Raw genomic sequence first — 24,838 nt, forward strand, 5'->3', positions numbered from 1 at the left:
CATTTTACATTAGTTAGAAGAACCCTAGTGGTATGCTTCTCTCTGCTTATATCTATTCTGAAACATTATACTAAGCCATGCAGCCAGTGTAAAACGTAAAATCACATATTGTACCCGGCTTCCCAGGATTCAGTGAATGTCCAGTTCCCAATTATTGTATCTGCAAACCGCTGCATTGTCTAATTTTCCCACATGCCAAAAAATAAACAGCAGAACTCAGCAGATAATGTGCATTTATATACAATTGGCCTTGTCAGCACTGTCGGCCATCTGCGAATAATGCCAAGCACAGGTTGTTGGGTATTATACTTTCTTCCAGGTTTCCTTAACACAAAGGAGCTCAAGAGAAGCTCTTGCATAAAAGATCAGTATTTAAAGGCTTATAAAAACACTTTGAACAGGATTACACAAATTCTGTAGTATTGTTGAGGTTCTACAAGGTGAAGGGGGTGATAGGCTTGTAACTTTTCCATCATATTAGGGGTGCTTCACACACAGCGAGCTCACTGCCGAGATCGCTGCTGAGTCACGCTTTTTGTGACGTAGCAGTGACCTCATTAGCGATCTCGCTGTGTGTGACAATGAGCAGCGATCTGGCCCCTGCTGCGAGATCGCTGCTCGTTACACACAGCCCTGGTTCGTTTTCTTCAAAGGCGCTCTCCCACTATGACACACAGATCGCTGTGTGTGACAGCGAGAGAGCGACAAATGAAGCGAGCAGGGAGCAGGAGCCGGCGTCTGACAGCTGAGGTAAGCTTGTAACCAAGATAAACATCGGGTAACCAAGGTGGTTACCCGATATTTACCTTAGTTACCAGCCTCTGCAGCTCTCACGCTGCCTGTGCTGCCGGCTCCGGCTCTCTGCACATGTAGCTGCTGTACACATCGGGTTAATTAACCCGATGTGTACAGCAGCTAGGAGAGCAAGGAGCCAGCGCTAAGCAGTGTGCGCAGCTCCCTGCTCTCTGCACATGTAGCTGCATTACACATCGGGTTAATTAACCCGATGTGTACTGTAGCTAGGAGAGCAAGGAGCCAGCGCTCAGTGTGCGCGGCTCCCTGCTCCCTGCACACACAGCTAAGCGGTGTGCGCTGGTACCTAATGTAAACATCGGGTAACCATACCCGATGTTTACCTTAGTTACCAGTCTCCGCAGCTTCCAGACGGCGGCTCCGTGCAAGCGCAGCGTCGCTTGCACGTCGCTGCTGGCTGGGGGCTGTTCACTGGTCGCTGGTGAGATCTGCCTGTTTGACAGCTCACCAGCGACCATGTAGCGATGCAGCAGCGATCCTGACCAGGTCAGATCGCTGGTCGGATCGCTGCTGCATCGCTAAGTGTGAAGGTACCCTTACTCTGTGCCTGGCCCTGCTGTTATCACATATCAGTATTCTGTTTGAAAAGCAGAGAAGTCTGATCTGATAAATATCCTATTGATGTAGTTGATGCTTTCGACACACCACCCTGATAACTTAGTGAGCTTTTTAGTTATTATGCCTCTGATAATGGTACAGACTAGAGATGAGTTAACCTGAGTTTTGGTGTTTGTACCGACTTCGCAAAAAAAAATAAATCCGAATTTAGATCCAGAGTTTGGATGCTTTAAGTATGCTGACCACTCACGCGAGCATTGCTGTGCTCAGGCACGCTTGTTGCTTAAACCTGTGCGAGCTGCTTGCAGTGTTTGATTGTAACAATAGCATCTATCAGATATAGTGTGCAACCCCCCCCCCCCCCACACAAAATGGAAAAACCCCACCCAACTGCCCCCATAAGGATTCTACTTATGACTGGCTGTATGTGGGTGAAGACCCAAACTGCCAATCAGTGACTTCCATTTAGGTTCGGGTCAAGTCCGAACCCGTGGAGGTTTGCTTGCACCCGCCGAACCGAACTAGCACAGGTTTGCTCATCTCTAGTACAGACCACTCCATTATATTTTCACTGATTTAAGGCTTTATTAACATTATCCTACTAAACAAGAATTTTAGGTGTTCGAATCCCAAATCTTATCTAGAATGGGATCCTACAACTACTACAATGCCCACCATAACTGTTCCTATTTCTTGTTATTTTCTAGTGATGAAGACAACAAACCACTTCAGGGCAGTCAAACCTCAATAGATGGAACCATAAAGCAACAGGAGAGTGACGACAGTCTTGTGGATTATGGTGAAGGCGGAGAAGGACAGTTTAATGAAGATGGTTCCTTTATAGGGCAGTATACGGTTAAAAAGGACAAGGATGAAACAGAGGGTAATGAAAGCTCAGAAGCCACCTCACCGGTCAATGCCATATATTCCCTGGCATAGGACAATATCCACTCCCATCCCATCTCAGATACTACCACCTCCATGTCTTTGCCTCTCTAAACTGTCCTGGGATTACAAGATACCCTTTCCGCCCAGCTAGATTTCAATAAGAAACATGCAACTGCGCAGATTCCTACTATCATTACAACCTCATCTGCAGTTGAAAAAACAGCCAGGAGACATGGATTCATGGACAGCTATCCTCTTCTACAGCTGCGACATTCTTTGTCCACCGTCATACACAGTATTACCTGTTGGGACATCTCCCTTAGCCATGCCTTGCAATCTTTTGACTGTAGTTCCATTCAGTTCCACGGGAGGAAGACATAGTCTCTGCGGCCTGATGTTGATTCTATACAGGATTCATCCTAAATTAAAGAAGAATTACCGCCTTTCACGTCAAGATCATAGTTTTGCCCCGTAGGTGACAACTTCTGATTGAGATGAAAGGAACATATATTTTTTTTTTATTTTGCAATAAGATAAAGCAATGGGATGGGTGGTCTCTAAAACACCTCGTTAACTAATCACCATCTAGCAAAGAGGTTATGATAACTATTAACTTCCCCTACCTCTTTATTTTTAATGTGAACTTTTTTGTTGTGCTCCAGGGTGTTCTGTAATATAGACCACATAGGGCAATAAGGCACTCTGGATCTGTGTTGCTTCATTACCATTCCCCTCAGGACAGTATTGAATCCTCTGCTTGTGGGAGCCTGGCACTGCCATTGGACATGCCCCAGCATCATGGAGCGCTTGTCCATTGATTGTAGCTGCTACTGTCACATATCTCATTGTCTGATTTTCCAAGGGCCAACTTCTGCCATTAATTCTTTTTGCTGCCAGAAGGATATGAGGGGAGCCATATGGTTAACCCTACCAGAGGATATTAAGCAACACAAGAAATGGTACTAAGGACACAATTGTCCCCATTATTTACATCCATCCTTAATCTTTGTGCCACTAACAATCTATGCAGAAAATGTGTCCATCCATGTCCTCAGTTTATTTTGGATGTTTTTTTCAGACTCCCCAGTTTTCACTCATTTTTATTTTCAGAAATACTTGGCGCCACAATTGGTGGGAAGGAACCATCAATAATAATAGGTGCCTGTTCCTTTTGGCACCCAGGATTTGTGTAAATGATTGTGAATATGATGAATGTTGTGACATTGAGGGTGGCACTGCTGCTAATTGTGACAGCAGGTACACCAAGTGAATGTGTGTAATGTTGGCATTGCTGCTGCGCATGTGTACATATGAATGTGTGTTTTCCAGGAGAGCATGGCACCATTGCTATGTTTCTGCTGTATGTATGTTAATGTCATTGCAAAGGTGCAAGTAAAAAAGGACTTACAGATGTGCTATCCCTGCTGAACCTGAGCTAATAATGCCTTTGGTGTGCTAGGAGGAGGCTGGAACTTCCACTGCTGTACCTGTGAATACATATCGGGTTTGGCAGAGTGTGTACATATTAAGGGGAGCTGGCACTGCCTTGGTACAATGAGGAAAATAAGTATTTGATACACTGCTGATTTTGCAAGTTTTCTCATCTACAAAGAATGGAGAGGTCTGTAATTTTTATCGTAGGTACACATCATCTGTGACAGACAACATAAAAAACAAACAAACATGTTATGCTGCTGGTGACAGATTCCCTTGCACATTTGCATTTTATGCAAGAAATAAGTATTTAATCACCTACCAACCAGCAAGAATTCTGGTTCTCACAGACCTGTTATTTTTTTCTTTCTTTAAGACGCCCTCCTACTCTGCACTCATTACCTGTATTAACTGCACCTGTTTGAAGCCGTTACCTTTATAAAATACACCTGTCCACACAATCACACTCCAACCTCTCCACAATGGCCAAGACCAAAGAGGTGTGTAAGGATATCAGGGACAAAAGTGTAGGCCTGCACAAGTCACACAAGTCTGGGATTGCCTACAGGACAATAGACAAGCAGCTTGGTGAGAAGGCAACAACCGATGGTGCAGTGATTAGAACATGGCAGAAACACAAGATGACGGTCAATCTTACTCAGTTTGGGGCTCAATGCAAGATCTCGCCTCGTGGGGTAAGGATCAAAGGTCAGGAATCAGCCCAGAACTACACGGGAGGACCTGGTCAATGACCTGAAAAGATTTTAGATCAAAGTGTCAAAAATTACCGTTCGTAGCACACCAGACTGTCATGGATAAAAATCCTGCAGGGTACGCAAGGTCCCCCTGCTCACACCAGCACTTATCCAGGTCCATTTGAAGTCCACCAATGACCATCTGGACGATCCAGACGAGGCATCGGAGGTCATGTGGTCAGATGAGACCAAAATAAAACTTTTCGGTATCATCTTCACTTGCCATGTTTGGAAGCAGGATGAGTGCAACCCCAAGAACACTGTTCCAACCATGAAGCATGGTTGTGGAAACATAATACTTTGGGGGTGTTTTATTGCTAAGGGGGTAGGACAACTTCACTGTATTGAAGGGAGGATGGATGGGGTCATGTATCGCAAGATTTTGGCCAACAATGGTGTTCCCTCAGTAAGAGCATTGAAGATGGGTCGTGTCTGGCTCTTCCATTATGACAATGACCCGAAACATACTGCCAGGGTAACTGAGTGGCTCCTTATGAAGCTTTTTAAGGTCCTAGAGTGGCCTAGCCAGTCTCCAGACATAAACCCAATAGAAAATGTTTGGAGATAGCTGAAACTCAATGTTGTAAATTGACAGCCTCGAAACCTGAAAGATCTGAAGAAGATCTATATGGAGGAATGGGCCAAAATCCCTGCTGCAGTGTGTGCAAACTGGGTCAAGAATTACAGGAGACGTCTGACCTCTCCAATTGCAAAGGTTTCTGTACCAAATATTAAGTTCTGTTTTTCTACTGTACCAAATACTTATCTCATGCAATAACATGCAAATTAATTGTTTAAAAATCATAGAATGTGATTTTCTGGATTTTTTTTGTATTCTCTCTATCACAGTTGAAGTGTATCTACGATAAAAATTACAGACCTCTCCATTGTTTGTAGGTGGGAAAACTTGCAAAATCAGCAGTGTATCAAATACTTATATTCCCCACTGTATATCTAAAGCTGTATTCTGAAGCTTTGCCAAATCTGGCCTTAACAATCACCAGAAACAAATGCTATTCATTGTGTAGTGACACATAGATGCCCCAACCGCTCAATTTCTGTAACACACACTCTGCCTTGTCTCTCCTTTTGCACTAAAGACTCCTTCATATCTTTTGTTTGAGTATGACTTGTAAATAGCGACTTACTGTATATCCATATTTAAATACCACTCAAAGAAACACTAATATATTTATACCTTCTTCACTGTACATTAACCGCAAGCATAATACTGGACTCTATAGTATGGATTGGGTAGCCCATATTGGTCTTTGGTGCTGAAAGGGTTAATTGCACACCATGAGAAAACCCACAGTGCGTCATATGGAGACTCATCTTTGTCTTTTAGCGCTTCTTCTTGCCATTCTTATTTTATGAGAAAAATAAAAAAAGACCCTCCCATAGGAGAGTTGCCTAACTCCTAGATGCTGAAGAGTCCTTCCCCTGATAAAGAATGAGATATCCGCGTTTTCACAAAAGAACCTCCTGTTGAATCTTCTTTTCTTTTTTCTTTTTTTTTTGGGTTTGGAGCGAGCAGAGAGCTGCATGTCACTAATCAGTTTATATCTGTCTGTTGTCTGTTCCTTGTTTTGTCTTTTTTAATCACTGTAAAACAATGAAATAAATTCCTTTCTTTCTTTTTCTCTTATTTTCTTTATTGTAATGGTGAAATAATGGGTAATGATGATCAGATCAGCTAAAGATTTTATCTTCTTATTATAGAACTTTTCTAAAGCACTTAAACGGGTTGTCGTCCAACTAAAGGACTCCTCCCAAACGTTTCATTGGCTAAACCTGTGTAAATGGATATGTAGTGTAAGTGTGGCAATATACTCACTGATCGCCATCTTCCATCGCCGCTCCAATCCTCTTCTTGGCCACATAACAGCTTTTCCAATTTGCCGACTCCCACTCAGCTCTGTGCGTGAGCAAGAAGTCGCTATTCCAATGCAAGACCGCTTTTACACTGCGTTATGACCTACGTTCACTGGTCCCGTCGGGGCTTCCGTCCAAACCCTTCCGCAAAACAAATTTCAGACGTGCGCCGACGGAGCCAATTACTATAATGGTGCATGTGGAGTCACCATGTGCTCTCTGTCTTGCACCATTTTTGGGAGTATACACCTTCTGCACACCCACATGCAGTCTACTACGACTAGGTGTCTACGTACAGAAAGAGTATATGCCCAAAAATTGTGCAAGACAGAGCATACGGTGACTGCATCTGCACTATTACAGTCAATGGCCCCGTCGGCACATGCGTCCGAAACCTGTTTTGCATGGGGGGGGGGGTTCGGGTGGAAGCCCCAACATGACCAGTGAACGGTGGGTCATAATGCAGTGTGGAAGAGCCCTACGCCGATGAATCCTGGTTCTGACGCTCATCGACTAAGCCTATGTTCACATGCAGCATTTTTGCTGCGTTTTTTTAAATGCATATTAAAAGCTGATTTCTTTGTCGCTCCATTGGGAGACCCAGACAATTGGGTGTATAGCTACTGCCTCCGGAGGCCACACAAAGTATTACACTTTAAAAAGTGTAACCCCTCCCCTCTGCCTATACACCCTCCCGTGCATCACGGGCCCATCAGTTTTATGCTTTGTGTTGAAGGAGGCACACATGCACACAAGCTCCACATTTTAGTCAGCAGCAGCTGCTGATTGTATCGGATGGAAGAAAAGAGGGCCCCCCACAGGGCCCCCGGCATGCTCCCTTCTCACCCCACTGAGTCGGCGGTGCTGTTAAGGTTGAGGTACCCATTGCGGGTACAGAGGCTGGAGCCCACATGCCGTTTTCCTTCCCCATCCCTTAGGGGCTCTGGGAGAAGTGGGATCCTAACCGGTCATCCAGGCACTGGGACCGGGCTCCATCCGCAGCCCCTGGGGGAATCTGACGGACAGGAGACTGGATATCATCAGGGACAGGGCCCTGCATCCATAAGGTACTCTGTGTCCCCTTAGGGACGGTACATGCAGCGCCTGTGTTACAGACGCTGCAGCGGCTCCTGTGTGGTTTGTGAGACCGGGACTACCGCGCCGACCGCGCCTGTTTGCCGGCCGCGTTTTTAACTTTAGTCCCCGGCTTTTGCGGCCTAGTACCATATACTCCCGCCCCCGGGCCTGCCAGTCAGGGGTAAGGGCGGGACGGCCGACTGGACGTCGGCAGTGAGGGCTGGAGCACACTTTGGTATCCTCCTCCCCCCTCACTGAGCACTGTGGGGCACCAGTTTCCCGCACTTTATTAGGCACGCCCACGGCTCCATCCTCCCCTCAGAACGCTGGCAGCCATTGTTATAATCACTTCTGCCGGTGGGGGATTTCAGAACGGGCTCCGCAGTTCTGGGAGAAGTGGGATCCTAACCGGTCGCCGGTCACTGGGACCGGGCTCCCTCCGCAGCCCCTGGGGGAATCTGATGGACAGGAGGCTGGATATCATCAGGGACAGGGCCCTGCATCCATGAGGTACTCTGTGTCCCCTTAGGGACGGTGCATGCAGCGCCTGTGTTACAGACGCCGCAGCGGCTGCAGTGTGGTTTGTGAGCCGGGACTACCGCGCCGACCGCGCCTGTTGGCCGGCCGCGCTTTTAACTTTAGTCCCCGGCTTTTGTAGGTTTCCCAAACGTACCCGGAGTGCGTTTTTCGATCACTCTAACTTCAGAGATGCTGTCCAGAAGCACAGAGCATTTCCGAACAAGCGCTTTACTAAGCGCCTTAATGACACACGTTACCCTTTCCCCCCTGACGTAGTTAAGGGTTGGGCTCAGTGTCCCAAGGTGGATCCTCCAGTCTCCAGACTGGCGGCTAGATCCGTAGTATTAGTGGCAGATGGTTCATCGCTCAAGGATGCCACTGACAGGCAAATAGAGCTCATGATGAAATCCATCTATGAAGCCATAGGCGCGTCTTTTGCTCCGGCCTTCGCAGTCGAGCGGGCACTCCAAGCAATCTCAGCTTGTCTGTCTGAGACTAATGCGGTCGCACGTACCTCTGCTCCGCAGGTTGTGTCTTTGACTTCTCAGGCGTCGGCTTTTTCGTCCTACTCCATGAACGCCGTCCTGGACTCTGCGAGCCGTACAGCGGTAGCATCCGCCAATTCGGGGCAGTCCGCAGGGCCATGTGGCTACGCGAATGGAAGGCAGACTCTGCTTCCAAGAAGTTCTTAACCGGTTTGCCATTTTCTGGCGACCGTTTGTTTGGCGAGCAATTGGATGAAAAACCGATGGGTGAGAGACATTCCGTCTCACGGTTACAGGATAGAGCTCAGCTCTCGTCCTCCGACTCGTTTCTGCAGATGGAGTTGTGATCCCCGTTCCGCTTCAAGAACGTGGTCGCGGTCCAACTTGTTCGGGGTACCAAAAAAGGACGGATCATTCCGGTCCGTTTCCGGGCCTCATTCTGCTCAACAGACACGTGAGAACCAGACGGTTTCGGATGGAATCTCTCCGCTCAGTCATCGCTTCGATGTCCCAGGGAGTCTTCCTAGCATTGTTGTAGCTGTTCTGTTTTGTCACAAGTCAGCTTATGGGATCACCAGTGAGGTTCTCTTGAGTTAGGCCTCTTCAGACCTAATCAAGATCGAGCGCTCGGAGAGAAAAGACCAGCATCCATGTGGGCATGATCAATTTCTTCTGTTTATTTCATCAAAGTACAGTTTATTTATACCATTTACAGATCAATGTGATATTGCAAAAGAAAAAGAAAAAAACTTCGAGCTGAACTTTACTAATTGTTCATATGACCTTTAAGTTTTAGCAAAACAAAAATGTAGAGTCATGCATATGAGATAAGAAGAACATTTAGAAACCATAATAATCCTTGAGTCTGTCTCTTATTCCGTAGGCTCCATAATGACTATGAACTACCATCAGATATACTTACTAATAACAATAAATCTTTAATAAAGATAAAGAGAAACTATTAACCCTTCTATATCAATTTCCCCCTTTTGTAAATGGTATAACCTTCACTACACGGTCAGTAGGCGTCCAAACAGGAGCTGCTGGCTCATGGGCCTAGTACCCATGAGGGGTCTTCCTACCACTTCACCCATCCACCCTCAGTGTGGACACCTACTCCCGGTCAGCAGAGGCCATTTGGGGTCCGTAGTAAACTACAGAGGGTTCAATGCTGGGACTCTTAGAACATACATTATTCATTAGTTTAGGTAATGCATATATCAATGTTTTTACAGCTATATAAAGCAGTAGACAGAACAACAATATTTGCATACAGGTTTGTATAATGCCAGAAATCCAACCTGCTATGCCTTTAAACCAATTGGCTGGATTCATAAAAGAAAATGTATTTCCCCACCAGGAGTCCTTGTTGGCATCGTGCTCTTTTAACCATTTATCCCTAAGTTCACTTGTTTTCTGTATATCTGCTCTAACCTGGAGGTTGCCTGCAGGGTCAATGTAATGGCAACAGGCAGGACCAATTATTTGACACATTCCGCCGTCTTTTGCTGTCACAAAGTCTAGCACTATAGTATGCTGGTTAGTGACTACAATTAATTGTTTTTGTATAGCATTGGTAGCATTTAGAATCTCAAGAACCCGAAAAATTTGATCATCCAGGTAGTCAGTGGACTCTACTAGCTTGTCCCACATTTGCATTAAGAAAGGGTGTATGAAAATAGCACTAAATACCTTATTTGCTTTTCCCAATTCTACTACATGAGGCCTACCATTTGGCCGGGGTTTATTATCTGCTGCTCGTTTATACAAGGTATGAATTGGGACAGCTGCTACATCTACTTCACTATGAGGAACTATGAAAGTGGCTGGTGTAAGTCTGGCAAGTGTGCAGACCCCTCTCATGTCAGGGCTCACCCACTTGTGAGCACGATTCCCACAAACCAAAAACACTCCCTCTGGGAAAATACAAAAGTGAGTTTGACTTTGTACACAATAAAGCAGATTCAGAAGCCCCTTCATGACTTTATGAGCACACCACGTATTGTTCATTTGTTTTCCGGTCATACCCGAGATACAGCTACCCCGCTCCCTCCTAAAAGTCCGTCTAATAAATGATGATGTACAGCCCTCAATACCCTTCTGATATACTGTCTCATTGTCCTTGGTTGAGTCATGTGTATGTATATAGAAACAGTTATTGTCTTCTCCACAATTTCCAACACCATTGTATTGAAGACTGAACCATAATCCATCATGGGGAATGGGGCCCGAATGAGGAATCTTAGTCTTTATTTTGGCAATTATGCCCATGTCTGAATCGTATTCCATCCACCACGAGTATCCATCGGGTCGAGTGATATTTAGCTGGAACCAGGGTTTAGTGACCCATCCAACTATAGTCAATGTAGCAGATACATCACGAGGTACATCTTCTCCCAAAAATCTAGATTGAGTCCAGGTTTCATTGTGTATACAGTCTGGTACCAATACCTCCTGTGGTTCCAGAGGTAAGGCTAAATAAGGCATAGTCTTTGAAGAAATAGGACTGTGTGTGCAGATCCAACAGTCTTTTGGCTTTTCTCCCTCCATGTCCTCAGTAAGAGAAATATGGTGGCGAATGAGTTTATTATCCCAGTCCGTATTAAAAAGTTCGCTTAGTGTCTTTGTTTGTTGCAGCAACCCTGCTACACCTAGCAGGATAATTAGCAAGACTGTCATTCTGCCGGTGGAGTGACCTTTTTACAGTGACTGGCGTGGATCCAGGTGGGTTTTCCCTCAAGTTTCACTGAGGTGGATGTGGTCAGCTGGACTTGGAATGGGCCATCAAAGCGTGGATCTAGGCTCCTTCTCACGTGTCTGCGCACGACCACCCAATCACCTGGATTCAGCTGATGCACATCTGCACTTGCATTGGGATCTGGAATGGATGAAAAGACATGTTTATGCACCACATTAAGTCTTTCCTGTAAGGCCTGGACGTAGGCTGTCATAGTGCCGTGTTGCATCTGTAACACTTGTGGAAAGTAGAGACCTGTTTTTGGGGCACTACCAAAAAGGACTTCAAAAGGAGACAAGCCTGTCTTCCTATTTGGAGTGTGTCTGACTGAAAAGAGTGCCAGGGATAAGCACTCTACCCAATTCTTTCCTGTCTCTGCCATGGCCTTTTGAATTTTTAGTTTAAGTGTCCCGTTTAATCTCTCTACTTTTCCACTGCTCTGTGGATGATAAGGGGTATGGAATGCCTGCTCTATTCCCAGGGCCTGCATAATGTCCCTCATTATTTCTCCAGTGAAGTGTGTACCCCTGTCACTTTCTATGGCTTCTGGGATGCCATACCGACAGACTAGTTCCTTCATCAGTTTTTCTGCAGTTGTTTTAGCATTTGCACATTTTACTGGATAGGCCTCAACCCATCCTGAGAAGAGATCTACACATACCAGGACGTATTCATACACTCCTACCTTGGGTAGTTGTATGTAGTCTATCTGCAGTCGTTGAAACGGATAGAGCGGTTTGGGTGTTGCTTTCTTAGGGACTTTTACTGTTTTACCTGGGTTGTGTTGTGCGCAGATAATGCAGGATTGTACGTGTTTGGAGGCTACGTAACTGAAGCCAGGAGCGATCCAGAAGGCATTCACCTGGTTACACATGTGACTTTTTGAGGCGTGAGTGGGGCCATGTGTTGCTTGTGCCATCATAGGGAACAGGGACCTTGGTAAACACAACCTGTCCTTACTTTCCCATACTCCATTCGAATTCAGCCCAGCTCCCATTTTCCCCCAGTGTTCCTTCTCTGTTTGGGCAGCCTGATGCTGGAGGGATTTCAGGACATCCAGACTCACTGTGGCTGGGACTTGCTGGCTCCCTGCCACTATCCTCTGATCCCTAGGCCTCTTTGCCGCTGCTTTCGCAGCCGCATCCGCCCTTCTATTGCCCGCTACCTCCAGTGAGTCACCTTTTGTGTGTGCTTTCACCTTAATGATGCCAACCTGGACTGGTAACATTAGTGCCTCCATTAACTGTTTTACCAATTCTGCATTTTTAATAGGCTTACCAGCTGACGTAAGAAAAGCTCTACTTCTCCAGATAGGGCCAAAATCATGACAGATCCCAAATCCATACTTTGAGTCTGAATAAACATTAATTTTCCTACCTGACCCCGCTCTACACGCCTCAATGAGCGCTGTTAGCTCCGCCTCCTGCGCGGACATGTGCGGTGGGAGTGGTTCAGCTCGGATTACCTCATGCGAGGATACTACTGCATATCCAGTGTAGAATCTCCCATCCAGGTGGTATCTGGAGCCATCTACAAAAAACTCAAAATCTGCATTAGTAATAGGTGTATCATAGACATGTGGAAAACCTGCTGTCTCCTGACTCATCAGCTCTATGCAGTCATGCTCGTGCGTCATGTCAAAGTATTCATCCTCACTTGCTACCATTGTCACCAATTCCCCCTTTTCTGAATCTACTGGCAAAAGGGTGGCTGGATTCAGAACATTACACCTCTTGAGGGTGACATACTCAGGAATCAGAAGGGCACATTCAAGTCTGAGCTGTCTGGCCATAGACAGGTGTTTTGGTTGGACTTGCACAAGTATAGCATGAATGTCATGCGGGGAGTAAATTGTTAAGGGAAATGTCAATGTGATCTCGCAAGCTTTCCCTAGCAGTACTGCAGCAGCCGCTACAGCACGGACACACGTGGGTGACCCTCTGACAACTGGGTCCAATCGCGCTGAGTAGTAAGCTATTGGTCTTTGTTTGTCACCATGTTGCTGTGTGAGGACGGCTGTCGCATGCCCTCCCTGTTCTGTGCAAAACAAGAAAAATGGTTGATCGTAATTTGGAATACCCAGGGCTGGGGCAGATACAATGAGTAGTTTAAGGGAATGAAAGGAATCAATAGCTTCCTGAGTGAGGTCAAAGGGGTCAGATGACAGACAATCATAGAGGGGTTGCATCATTTGCGAGGCAGACCTTATCCAAGGCCTGCAGTATGACACTAAGCCCAAAAAGGTGCGCAGTTGCCGGTGGGACCTGGGTAAGGAGAGATTTTGGACTGCTTGTTTTCTCTCCTCAGTCAGGTGTCTCGTACCTTCAGAGATACAGTGACCCAAAAATGTTACCTTTTGCTTACAGTACTGTAATTTTTCACGTGAAACTTTGCAACCATTCTCTGCCAGAAAACACAACAAAGAAATTGTGGCTTCCTTGCAGGACGTCTGGTCTGGACAGCAGAGCAAAAGGTCATCCACGTACTGCAATAGCGTAACCTGTGGATGAGGCGGTTGCCACTGCTCCAGAATTCCTGCCATAGCTGTAGAATAAATGGTAGGTGAATTCATTCCTCCTTGCGGGAGGACTGTCCACATGTACTGTTTCCCCTCATGTGTGAAGGCAAAAAGATACTGACAGTCAGGGTGTAGAGGCACTGAGAAAAAGGCATTTGCCAAATCAATTACTGTAAAACATTTGGAGGTCCCTGGGATTTGTGACAGTAAGGTATGTGGGTTTGGAACAATTGGTGTTACACTCTCAGTGACAGCATTGACAGCTCTCAAATCATGCACCATTCTGTACGTGTCAGGGGAACCTTTGGGCCCTTTTTTCTTGATTGGATACAAGGGAGTGTTACAGGGGGAGGACCTTTGTACTAGAGCCCCTGCTTCCACATATTCTCTTATATCTCTGGTCAGGGCCATTGATTTGGCTGGACTTAAGGGATACTGTTTTAAACAAGGAGGAGTGGAGCCTTCTTTTAATTTTATCATGACTGGGGGAATAGGAAGCCGACCAACATCAGTTTTTCCCTTTGCCCATACAATGTCTGGAACTTGTTGCATTGCTATGTCTTCACTAGTTCTGGTATCGGACACTCTCGCAGATTTGGACATGTACACCATTGCTGCAATCTTGCACAAGTGTTTGTCAGAGAGGGGACTTGTGACTGTAATACCTTCTGGGGTGTATTGTATGGTAGCCTGGATAGCACTTAACACATCAGCCCCCAGCAAATTCATAGGAGTGTTTTCACTAACAATAAGCTTTGTGAGAATTTCCTGGCTATCTTGTAATCTCAGCTTCATCTGTTTTGTCAAGGGAGTTTCAGACACCAATCCCTCCACCCCAACACACTCCACAGTCTCGTCAGTGATCATATCTGGCTTTATCAGGTCTTTATGTACCACAGTGCCGGCTGCCCCAGTGTCAATTAAAAATTCTGCCTCTTTCCCCCCTGGCATGGTTATGGTCGTAAGTAAGGTGGGACCAGGTCCTGAGGGAACGAAAACAGGGTACACATTTGTCACTGGGTTGCCAGTTTCCTAGGTCAGAGGCAAGGGAGGAGGGAAATCAGTCTGCTCACTCTCCTTTTTGGAGTTTTTGCACTGTCTGGCATAATGTCCATTCTGTCCACAATTCCAGCACTGTACGGTCGCTCGGTCACCTGGTGCCCCCCCCCTCTGTTTCCACTGTCTTCCTTGTGCTCTAGCATACATAACTGGTCGCTTGCATTTTGTCAGTTCAACCCCCTTAGCTACTTGCAGAAGGTCTGTTGGGTCCATGTTTCTCCACTCAGGTCTGGCTGTCTGTACTGCTTCTCGTAAAAACTTATTCATACCGTCAATGAATGCATTCACCAATATTTTGATATCAAGGTCGTTTCTTGCACTGTACCCCATGTCTGTCCACTTCAGCTGTAACCTCCCAAAGTACGTCTCTATACTCTCCCCTTTTTGCTGTGTCACGTCAGTCATCAGTACAGACTGCTCTGTTTGTTTCTTTGTAGCCCATCCTTTCAATGCCTCACAGTACGTCATTCCAGACCTCTCAGACTCAACGTCCATGACCCATGATTGCTCCTTCATCATATCAGTTTGCGTCTTAATTATGTGTCCCAGCACGTCACCTGCTTTTGCAGTCACCAAACTCTCGAGGTCTGCCCAAGTGCATTTATAAGTCACCTGTATTGTCTGTATTTGCCTGTAAAATGGGAAAGGTTGGTTTTCAGGGTCAGGTAACTGTTTCAACATAGCTAGCTGGTCAGAGGGGCTCCAGGGGTAATATTCCTGTGTCTGTCTGATTCTTGTGACCTTCCTCGGTCGGGATGTATCTGATTTTTTTGTACTGGTCCCAGCGCGTTCTTTCCTTTCCTCACCGTCAGCTTCCTCCGCAAAACTCAATTCCTTCACTACCTCTGTCTCAGTGTCAGCGTCCTCTGTCATCACATGTGATCTGGTTCGAACAGGATTTAGTGCAATCCGCTTAGGGCGAGTAACATTACATGTAGCACAAGTACCTCTCCAGTCTGGGTTTTTCTGACTACAATGTTTACAAGTCCATTCATCTGGTCTGGGTTTCTGCTTATGAGAAGGGGGGGCGGTAGCAGTCACAATTCCTGCTTTTGGTGCATTAAAACATTCATAATACACCTTATCTCCCGCTGTGGTCTCTTTATATCCACAATGCTGCACCTCTTCAGCCACACGACACCATTTATTTACTTGTTGCTCTACCCTCTTGTCTTTTATCCAACCTCTCTTTTCTTCCCTGAATCTGTGCCATTTCTCAACATCCAAACATCCGTACTCTGGCATGTCTGCCTTTTTGAGTATCGGTCTGACATTTTTCACTGCTTCTTTGCCTTCTCTTTCTTGCACTATCTGTTTGGCTGTTTTGGATCCTGCTGGAGCCCCACGCTGCACACTGAACAAGTTGCCCATGGCTTCAACTTATTCCCACACAGCCCACCTTTCTGCAAATGCCCTCTCAGTGTCCCTGAACCTTGTTAACAGGCCACACGTCTCCTGGCAAGTCAGAATGGGCTCTCAAGTGGTAGCAAGAAGGCTCAATCAGCATTCACTCTCACCTGCTACACTTGTAGGGCGTATTGGGAAGGGTTAAAAAAACACCTCTCACCCAATAGACCAGATGACTAAAGCAGGAAGGACCAGGTGTGATAGTCCTCTCACCTGCTAGACCACCTCCATGTAAGTGGGAAGGCCACACGGCTCTCTAACCCACTTGACCTGATGTGTGCAGTTTGGCTACTCCATGCTGGTCCTTTACAAAGTATTTCAGCAACAAACGTAAGAGTTAAACCAAAACAATTAACAGAGCTGACTTCTCACAGAGGGCAGAAAATCGCGCAGCTGTTCACTTGACCCCTCCCAAAAGAATGTCAGCCAGCGCACAGTTTGTTTAGCAAGAGTCTTATCTCGTTCAGATTCAGCTTCCAAAACACAATCCTAATACCCACTGGTATAATACACAATCCCTGCAGAAAATTGAGACCACTTATATACCTTCACAGCACTAATATTCTACTTTACTATAAAACCTTCATCCCCATTTTGAGGGGAAGAAACACACAATATCTCACTATAAGGACAGATCCCAGGACCACTTGTCTTACTCATTCATTGATTCCAGAAGCATAGGTAACAATACACCTTCCAAGGATCAGTTAACCTCACATGCAAATAAAATTATCTAAACCGCTCTTGATACTGATGGGAAAAAATACATATGTCAGGTATCCACTCAAATACTCTATATGGCTATGCCCTGTGACATTTCACAACCGGAACATCTTTTCACAGTCCACAGTATGACATATAACCATTAGACTTATACATACATATTATTTCACCAAGTCTCTTATCACAATTACTTGTCACTTTGTTATTCAGAGGCTTCTCATCAATATACAACAACCTATTGCCTCCCTACTTTATCTAGGCATTAATATGAAACCACTTATGAACACATATCCCTAGACCAGAGTATTGCCACAAAAACACAAAACACAGCAACACAGCAAATGCAATTATACAGAGACTGTCCCAAATTCCGTGCTATGCACTCTATGCAATCAGTTAATGGACGGACAACAGATTATCTTATTACTCTATATTTCAACTCTCATTCAGACATGCATGAAAAAAAACAATACTCACTGGTGATGCCAGAGTTCTTGAACCGTGTGTACAGCCTTACCCAGAATATTCGGGAAATCAGAGAGAGTGAAATGAAGTGTAAGAATAAAGCTTCTCACCTTGCTGCAGCTGAAATTTCACTGTCTCAAGAGTCCCCAAAACTTCTTCCGAATAGGCCGGTTGGCCACGGCCCCACGTTGGGCGCCAAACTGTTGTAGCTGTTCTGTTTTGTCACAAGTCAGCTTATGGGATCACCAGTGAGGTTCTCTTGAGTTAGGCCTCTTCAGACCTAATCAAGATCGAGCGCTCGGAGAGAAAAGACCAGCATCCATGTGGGCATGATCAATTTCTTCTGTTTATTTCATCAAAGTACAGTTTATTTATACCATTTACAGATCAATGTGATATTGCAAAAGAAAAAGAAAAAAACTTCGAGCTGAACTTTACTAATTGTTCATATGACCTTTAAGTTTTAGCAAAACAAAAATGTAGAGTCATGCATACTTCTATATCAGCATCAATCGACATCAGGGATGCTTATCTCCATGTGCCGATTACACCAGAGCATCAACGCTCCCGGTGTGTCGCCATCCGGGTCGAACACTTTCAGCTCGTGACTCTGCCTTTCGGCCTGGCGACAGTCCCACGGGTCTTCACCAAGGTCATGGCATCAGTGGCGATGGGCCTACACTCTCAGGGGCACTCGGTGATCCCTTACTTAGACGATCTCCTAAGTCAAGGCACCCTCCCGGGTGGCATGTCAACACAGCCTGAACATTGTTTTGGAGACTCTCCAGAGGTTCGGGTGGATCATCAATTTCCCAAAGTAAAAATTGACACCGACCCAATCACTGACTTACCTCGGGATGGAGTTCATTCTCTCTCAGAGATAGTGAAGCTACCGCTGGACAAACAGCGTTCGCTGCAGACAGGGGTGCACTTTCTCCTTCGGGCCTAGTCTCACCCCTTGAGGCGCCTCACACGCTTCCTAGGGAAGATGGTGGCAGCAATGGAGGCAGTTCCCCTTGTGCAGTTTCATCTGCGTCCACTCCAATGGCACATTCCCCGCAAATGGGACAGGAGGTCGACGTCCCTAGACAGGAACGTCTCTCTTTCACTGGCAGACAAAACCTCTCCTTAGTGGTGGCTTCTTCCCACTTCTTGGTCGAAAGAAAAGTCCTTCCTGCTCCCATCCTGGGCTATGGTCACGACGGACGAGAGTTTGTCAGGGTGGACAGCGGTCTTACTCCACCACAGGGCTCAGGGAACCTGGACTCTGACAGAGTCCTCCCTTCAGATCAATGTTCTGGAGATAAGGGCAGTGTAGCTAGCCCTAAAGTCGTTCCAGCGGTGGCTGGACGGCAGGCAGATCCGGATACAGTCGGACGACGCCACGGCGGTCGCGTACATCAACCACCAGCACAGAGCGCTGGCGGCGGACGCATCAGTTCAGGACTGGTCGCAATTTCGACTGCCTTATGTATTTCCTCCTCTGGCGCTGCTGCCCAGAGTGTTACTCAAGATCGGGTCCGACTGCCGCCGCGCCATCCTCGTCGCTCCAGACTGGCCGAGGAGGTCGTGATACCTGGATCTGTGGCACCTCACGGTGGGTCGACCGTGGGCACTCCCGGACCGACCAGACTTGCTGTCTCAAGGGCCGTTTTCCATCTGAATTCTGCGGTCTTCAACTTGACTGGGTGGCCATTGAATTCTGTCTCTTAGCGTTCTCAGAGTTATCTCTATCACGCCTTTCGCAGTAGGTGGTCTTCCTAGTGGCAGGCACATCACTTCGGAGAGTGTCTGAGCTAGCAGCGCTGTCATGCAAGCCCCCTTCCTGGTGTTTCGCCAGGATGAAGTGGTTCTGCGTCCGGTCCCGGAATTCCTACTTAAGGTGGTATCCTCCTTTTCTTCTCAATCAGGATATCTCCTTACCTTCTTTTGGCTCTCATCCAGTTCACAATTGTGAAAAGGATTGCACTTGTTAGATCTCGGGAGAGCACTCCGGCTCTTCTTTTCGCACACTGCGCCCCCGCGCCGTTCTGATGCGCTCTTTGTCCTGGTCACTGGCCAGCGTAAGGTGTCGCAGGCTTCCAAGTCAACCTTGGCTTGGTGGATCAAGGAACTGACCCTTGAAGCCTACCGTTCTTCTGGGCTTCCGATTCCTTTAGAGCTGAAAGCCCATTCTACCAGAGCCGCAGAGGCATCCTGGGCATTGCGTCACCAGGCTATGGCTCAGCAGGTGTGTCAGCACTACCTGGTCGAGTCTGCACATTTTCACGAAACACTATCAGGTTCATGCCTATGCTGTGGCAGATGCCAGCCTAGGTACGCGAGTCCTTCAGGAGGCGGTTGCTCACCTGTAAGAGAGGGCCGTTTTTTCGGCTCTTTTTATCGAGGTATTCTTTTACCCACCCAGGGACTGCTTTTGGACATCCCAATTCTCTGGGTCTCCCAATGGAGCGACAAAGAAGAAGGGAATTTTGTTTACTTACCGTAAATTCCTTTTCTTCTAGCTCCTATTGGGAGACCCAGCACCCACCCCTGTTCCCTTCGGGCTGTTGTTCTTTTGTGTACACATGTTGTTCATGTTGAAGGGTTCTTTTGGTTCATGGTTTCAGTTCTCCGAACATCCTTCGGATTGAATTTACCTTAGACCAATTTATAAGTTCCTCCTTCCTGCTTTGGCACCAAAACTGATGGGCCCATGATGCACGGGAGGGTGTATAGGCAGAGGGGAGGGGTTACACTTTTTAAAGTGTAATACTTTGTGTGGCCTCCGGAGGCAGTAGCTATACACCCAATTGTCTGGGTCTCCCAATAGGAGCTAGAAGAAAAGGAATTTACGGTAAGTAAACAAAATTCCCTTCTTTTACAGTACCGGCAAAAGCTGTGACATTTCAGAAATCTCATGGACCTGTTTTTTCCCTCTCTCAATGCAGGGAAATTGCTGCATTTTTTTTTTTTTTTTTTTTTAAATCTGCAGCATGTCAATTTTTTCAGCATTTTTGCTGAGTTTTTTCACCCATAGAAAGTGAAGAAAAGCTGCATAAAAAAGCAAAACTAAAATTACGTTTTTGCAGCATTTTTGGTGAATAGAACATGTATAGTAGACAAAGCTCACGTAATCTGCACCAAAAAAATACTGCCAACGACCATGACAAAAATCACATTGAAACATGCCACGAAAATGCTGAAAAAAAATGGGCATTTTGAATGTTGAGTTTTTACTGTCAAGAGAGCAGATTTTGACTGCAGAAAAAGCAGCAAAATTGCTTAGTGTAAGCATAGCCTTACACATCTGGCCCACATATAGACCCCAGTGTGAGCTGGCAAATTAGAATAGTAGTCACATGACCCAGAAGAGGACAGTAGTGGCACTGGAAACCAGGGAAAATGGTGTTAAGTGAGTACATTACCATATACTTACACTATACTACATATGCATTTTCACTTGTTTAGCCAATAAAAAGTTTGGTAGGAGTGTTTCTTCAATAATACATTTCACAATGGACACTTTTTAAACTGGAGTCATTGTTGAGGAATATTCCAGTGCTATTATATACTTCTTATGGGGCCCCCTAATGTTCTATCCAGTTTGCCGTGTGTGTGACATACATTACCACTGGACAGAACAGTAGGAGGCACCACAAAAAGTCGAGTGCTCTGATTCTTATTGGCTAAGGCCGGTGTCCCACTTGTGATTACTGCGCGTATATCTCGTGCGAGTTTCACGGTGCATCACCCATCACGGACTCACACTCTGCTCACAGGAGCGGGTTGGTTGCATGCATCTCTATGCACCCGACCCGCTCCTGTGAGCAGCGTGAGAGTCCGTGACGGGTGATGCACCGAGAAACTCGCGCAAGATATACGCACGGTAATCGCAAGTGGGACACCGGCCTGACCTGTAGAATAGAAGGGATCACTCCACTACCAGCAGGTACAAGAGAGTCTTGGAAGATGAGACTATTAGGCAGATGTCCACCAATACTGGACACATTATATGGCTGGTCCTAGTTATTTGTGATTTTCATGATATTCTATGAGGTTGTTCATATGTACGAATTTCTTCTCAGACTGGGTAGTCCGCAAAAAAACCTAATATATGACTAATTTAAATCCAAGGGGTCGCATAAAAATTGGTAATGTAAGTTTATGGGTCCATGAAAAAGAATCAACCGCATTCTGATGTCATACAGTTAGGTCCAGAAATATTTGGACAGTGACACAAGTTTTGTTATTTTAGCTGTTTACAAAAACATGTTCAGAAATACAATTATATATATAATATGGGCTGAAAGTGCACACTCCCAGCTGCAATATGAGAGTTTTCACATCCAAATCGAAGAAAGGGTTTAGGAATCATAGCTCTGTAATGCATAGCCTCCTCTTTTTCAAGGGACCAAAAGTAATTGGACAAGGGACTCTAAGGGCTGCAATTAACTCTGAAGGCATCTCCCTCGTTAACCTGTAATCAATGAAGTAGTTAAAAGGTCTGGGGTTGATTACAGGTGTGTGGTTTTGCATTTGGAAGCTGTTGCTGGGACCAGACAACATGCGGACTAACGAACTCTCAATTGAGGTGAAGCAGAACATCCTGAGGCTGAAAAAAAAGAAAAAATCCATCAGAGAGATAGCAGACATGCTTGGAGTAGCAAAATCAACAGTCGGGTACATTCTGAGAAAAAAGGAATTGACTGGTGAGCTTGGGAACTCAAAAGGCCTGGGCGTCCACGGATGACAACAGTGGTGGATGATCGCCGCATACTTTCTTTGGTGAAGAAGAACCCATTCACAACATCAACTGAAGTCCAGAACACTCTCAGTGAAGTAGGTGTATCTGTCTCTAAGTCAACAGTAAAGAGAAGACTCCATGAAAGTAAATACAAAGGGTTCACATCTAGATGCAACCCATTCATCAATTCCAAAAATAGACAGGCCAGAGTTAAATTTGCTGAAAAACACCTCATGAAGCCAGCTCAGTTCTGGAAAAGTATTCTATGGACAGATGAGACCAAGATCAACCTGTACCAGAATGATGGGAAGAAAAAAGTTTGGAGAAGAAAGGGAACGGCACATGATCCAAGGCACACCACATCATCTGTAAAACATGGTGGAGGCAACGTGATGGCATGGGCATGCATGGCTTTCAATGGCACTGGGTCACTTGTGTTTATTGATGACATAACAGCAGACAAGAGTAGCCGGATGAATTCTGAAGTGTACCGGGATATACTTTCAGTCCAGATTCAGCCAAATGCCGCAAAGTTGATCGGACGGTGCTTCATAGTACAGATGGACAATGACCCCAAGCATACAGCCAAAGCTACCCAGGAGTTCATGAGTGCAAAAAAGTGGAACATTCTGCAATGGCCAAGTCAATCACCAGATCTTAACCCAATTGAGCATGCATTTCACTTGCTCAAATCCAGACTTAAGACGGAAAGACCCACAAACAAGCAAGACCTGAAGGCTGCGGCTGTAAAGGCCTGGCAAAGCATTAAGAAGGAGGAAACCCAGCGTTTGGTGATGTCCATGGGTTCCAGACTTAAGGCAGTGATTGCCTCCAAAGGATTCGCAACAAAATATTGAAAATAAAAATATTTTGTTTGGGTTTGGTTTATTTGTCCAATTACTTTTGACCTCCTAAAATGTGGAGTGTTTGTAAAGAAATGTGTACAATTCCTACAATTTCTATCAGATATTTTTGTTCAAACCTTCAAATTAAACGTTACAATCTGCACTTGAATTCTGTTGTAGAGACTTCATTTCAAATCCAATGTGGTGGCATGCAGAGCCCAAGTCGCGAAAATTGTGTCACTGTCCAAATATTTCTGGACCTAACTGTATCATTTTCAGTCTGACAGAATGGAAAAGGTGGGGAACATTTTTTTTTTCTTTCTCCACGTTAGAAAAAACTGATGCTATTCTGATTAAGTCTGATCGAAATAATTTGACTGTTTTTCTTAGATGGGGAGAAAACCTGACCTGAGACCCCCGTGTATCTAAAACGTGTACATGAAAAACACAATACCGGTGTCATCCGTGTGTTATCCTTCTTTTTTCCAGTATGGCTACAGAAATATAGATATGAAAAAGCTTATATACTCTCAACCTTGAACACGCACAGCACATCTGGGTGCTCTGCGTGTTTTTTACGGACTTATACACTTGTATTGGACCTTATCATGTGCGCTGCTAGAAAAAAAAAATGTACGCATCGCCTTGTGTTTCACAGACATGTGAACAGCACCAAATTATATAATGGGTATTTGTGAAAAACACGGACCTGCGAAAGAGGCCTTAGGTTAAGTTTGCCTATCTGCTTGCATATTGTTTTTTGAGAACTGACAGGTGGAGATCATGTGCAAAAGTGACTGGTGCATTAATTAGATGCAGAAGGACACCATTGAATATTATGGAGTTTCAGTTGATATCCTTTTTTTTTTCTTCTTACAATAGAAGAAAAAGTTCTGCATTTTGTTCTAAAAGAAAAATGAACTCCATAATAATCAGTGGGGACCCTCTGCTTCTGTTTGCATTGCATTACCGATACAACGGATCACTTTTGTACATGAATTCTGTCTATTCCTAAAACTGTATAGGCAAACAGAATATGCAAGTAGACAAGTGAACTTACCATAAGGGCTCTCTTACACATCAGATTTATTTGGTATGTTTGCCATCCATTATTTCTGGATGTCCGGAAAAGAAGGGTTAAATATCCACACTGCCGATGAACAAGATCACAGGATATGAAGAGGACAAGCCAGATAACTATAATCAGTTTATCCATCATTTTTACAGATTGACACAACGAACGTGCCTTCTTATATGTCCTGTTGTCCACAGAAGAAAAAGCAGACACTTACATCTGTGTTGTGGATGAAACTCACTAATGCAAGTTAATGGCTCCATGAAAAGAAACCCGATTGTACACAGATGTCATCCATGTGCTGTCTGTATTTTACCGGTTCTGGTGGCTGGTTCAGATGAGCATATTATACACACGTGTGCTGTCCGTGTTGACAGTGGACACACAGAGCCATGTTCAAAATGACCGAGTGTCCGTGTGAATAAATTGCAGCATGCACTATTATCTCATCTGTATTTTGGGTGGGACCTATTCAAGTCTATGGGTGGAAAATCTCTGTACATCCAATTTTTACCGATACATTGGAGTTATTAACATGTGAAATTGTGTTAGATATTTTAAATTTTATATTTTACTAATGTATAAAAAGAGATGTAAAAATGGGACACAAGGATGACAAACAGATAGCAATTAGGGATGAGTGGACCCGTGGAAGTTAGGGTTCTGCGGGTTCAGCCGGACTTTCTCTAACGTTCTGTTCCCAAACCCCATTGAAAGTCACTGATTGGGCAGTTCAGGTCTGCGCCCACATACAGACAGCCATAAACAGATCACTTCCGGGAGAGGGAGTGCCGGGGTTCTTTTTTTTTTTTGTACACACAACATCCGATAACGCTGGTTTCACCCCCAGTGCGAGCCGATCAAACACTTCAAGCGGCT

General features: G+C 45.4%; 1 protein-coding gene across 12 annotated transcripts in view; it reads left to right on the forward strand.

The window, feature by feature from the left end:
- Positions 1-5,310, forward strand: part of NFASC (neurofascin) — a 209,810-nt gene extending 204,500 nt beyond the window's left edge. For all 12 annotated transcript variants that reach the window (XM_075335662.1, XM_075335670.1, XM_075335669.1 and 9 more), the window contains one exon: positions 2,079-5,310. In XM_075335662.1, coding sequence (XP_075191777.1) covers positions 2,079-2,310 — 232 coding nt within the window. In that variant the 3' untranslated portion in view covers positions 2,311-5,310. The remainder of the gene's footprint in view (positions 1-2,078) is intronic.
- The last annotated feature ends 19,528 nt before the right edge of the window (positions 5,311-24,838 follow it).

The sequence above is a fragment of the Anomaloglossus baeobatrachus genome, chromosome 2, assembly GCF_048569485.1.
Source record: "Anomaloglossus baeobatrachus isolate aAnoBae1 chromosome 2, aAnoBae1.hap1, whole genome shotgun sequence".
Classification (NCBI taxonomy): Eukaryota; Metazoa; Chordata; class Amphibia; order Anura; family Aromobatidae; genus Anomaloglossus; species Anomaloglossus baeobatrachus.